The sequence below is a fragment of the Miscanthus floridulus genome, chromosome 7 (assembly GCF_019320115.1).
Source record: "Miscanthus floridulus cultivar M001 chromosome 7, ASM1932011v1, whole genome shotgun sequence".
NCBI lineage: Eukaryota > Viridiplantae > Streptophyta > Magnoliopsida > Poales > Poaceae > Miscanthus > Miscanthus floridulus.
In genome coordinates this window covers 91632537-91634512 of record NC_089586.1, presented here as the reverse complement: position 1 = coordinate 91634512, position 1976 = coordinate 91632537, and the positions used below count along the sequence as shown (strand labels likewise).

General features: G+C 54.6%; 1 protein-coding gene across 1 annotated transcript; it reads left to right on the top strand.

Annotated features, from left to right (window-relative positions):
* The first annotated feature begins 583 nt into the window (after window positions 1-583).
* LOC136463807 (transcription factor TCP7-like) lies at window positions 584-1724 on the top strand. Its single transcript, XM_066462795.1, has one exon. The coding sequence runs from the start codon at window positions 665-667 to the stop codon at window positions 1340-1342; it is 678 nt and encodes a 225-aa protein (XP_066318892.1). The 5' UTR covers window positions 584-664; the 3' UTR covers window positions 1343-1724.
* The last annotated feature ends 252 nt before the right edge of the window (window positions 1725-1976 follow it).

The window sequence follows — 1976 nt, the reverse complement described above, 5'->3', positions numbered from 1 at the left end:
TTCATCTGGAACAGTATTTTTCTCTCACAAATTCCTTCAACATTCCTCCAAACCATCCAGATTCCTTCAGAATTCAGACGAGCGAATAGGCCCTTTAGTTGGTCCAAAATTAACACAGATGGCTAAAATTTAGTGCGGTGATCTAAATAGACCTTACTAGCATTTTTTTTACATCACTGGTAAACTAGTAATGAATGATACACGTAGACAAGCAATACATACATATACCCTGATGAACACAGAGTGTGTGTTTATAGCTAATGAAACTCAAATGCTACATGTTTGATCTGAAAAGACAGGCTACAAAGTATCGTTGACTGATTTGTTATAAGAGAAAAACATTGTACGTAAGCCAGGTTAACAAGTTCAAGCGAACAGGGGCAATTGTTCACCGGACTGGTGTGTTTTTGGTGCACGCATGAAACATGTGAACCGGCTACAAAATTACTGTACTAGCAAATTCAGCTGAACGTATGCGTAGGCAGTGAAATTCCACTGCAAATGGTAAAACACGCGGAATAAAACTTTCCAAATCTACCGGGTGCGTCCCTCTCCCCCATCACCTCAAAAACCTCTCCAACCCCACCGGTCCACCACCGCCAGCCACCTCTCTCTCTCCCTCAGTCTCCAGTCCCGCAACACGACGAGGCAGAAGGAAGGCGCCATGGCCACCACCCGCGACGTCTCCACCGCCGCCGCCGCCATGTTCCACGTCTACCAGCCGATGCCGATGCCATCCACGGCGGCGGCGGGCGACGCCGGCGCCATGCTGGCGGCCCCCGCGACGAAGCCGGTCAAGAAGGACGGTGGCGGCGGCAGCGGCAAGGACCGGCACAGCAAGGTGAACGGGCGCGGGCGGCGCGTGCGCATGCCGATCGTGTGCGCGGCGCGCGTGTTCCAGCTCACCCGCGAGCTGGGGCTCAAGTCGGACGGCCAGACCATCGAGTGGCTGCTCCGCCAGGCCGAGCCCTCCATCATGGCCGCCACGGGCTCCGGCACCACCCCTGCCGTCTTCGTCTCCTCCTCCGCACCGTCCACCTCCTCTTCCTCCTCCCACTACCACCAGCAGCAGCAGCAGGCCACCACCGTCCTAGGCAAGCGCCCGCGCGAGGAAGGCGACGCCGCCATAGGCACCGCGTCCGCGTTCTGGGCGGCGCTGCCGGCGGCCGCGCCTCGGACGACGGCGGAGACCTGGGGCTTCTCGCCGCTGGAGGCGCAGGCGGCGGCGGCCGCGGCGGCGGCGGCGTACGTCCCCATGGCGCAGGCGCAGCAGCACCACCACCTCAACCTGCTAGCCGCGCTCTCCGGCGCCGCGAGGCGCGCCGAGGAGGAGACCCGGTGACTCCGCCACGGCTTCTGACACGTACTACCACATCCGTCGCTCGCGCATTGATCGTTTGTCCGTCCGTGTGTTCTTGGCAGGCGTTACGTTCTTCTTGCTTTTGTGTGTGCTCTTGTGCTTCCCTCTACCAGTCCTCTTGTGGCCGAGATTTGATGAAAGATTGCTGTGGTGCTTAGTGCTGAATGTAAATACGAGTCCTCTTGCTTAGATCTTAATCTTACTGCATTTGGGTTAAATCGAGTAGCCCGCGTTGGGGGGTTTGCCGTCTGTGTTAGGTTTTGTGCGCCTTTTGGATTCCATGCAACTTGTTTCAGTTAGCATCTTGTCTGTATCAGCCTGAGAAGTCATTTAGTAGTACAAGCATATATAATCATAAAGCTCATATTCTTTTGCGGTCAGGTCATTTCTTATTGTCATAGTCAGCTAGCGATGAAATTCTCTATTCGACAGCAAGCAATGATAATCATAAGACTCCGACCAAAAAGCTCATTAGAGTGAGTAATTTAGACTTCTTTTGACACGCTGATGATACTGCACGAGAATCGATGGCATCTGAAAAACGTTCAGATGTCCAATGCCCATCAATCCAGGAGGGCAGGCTAGGCTAGCTGCAGATGAGCAGATTACAGCAATG

Coding starts and splice junctions, on each gene's coding strand:
- LOC136463807 (XM_066462795.1), top strand. CDS start 665: ATGGCCACCACCCGCGACGTCTCCACCGCCGCCGCCGCCATGTTCCAC.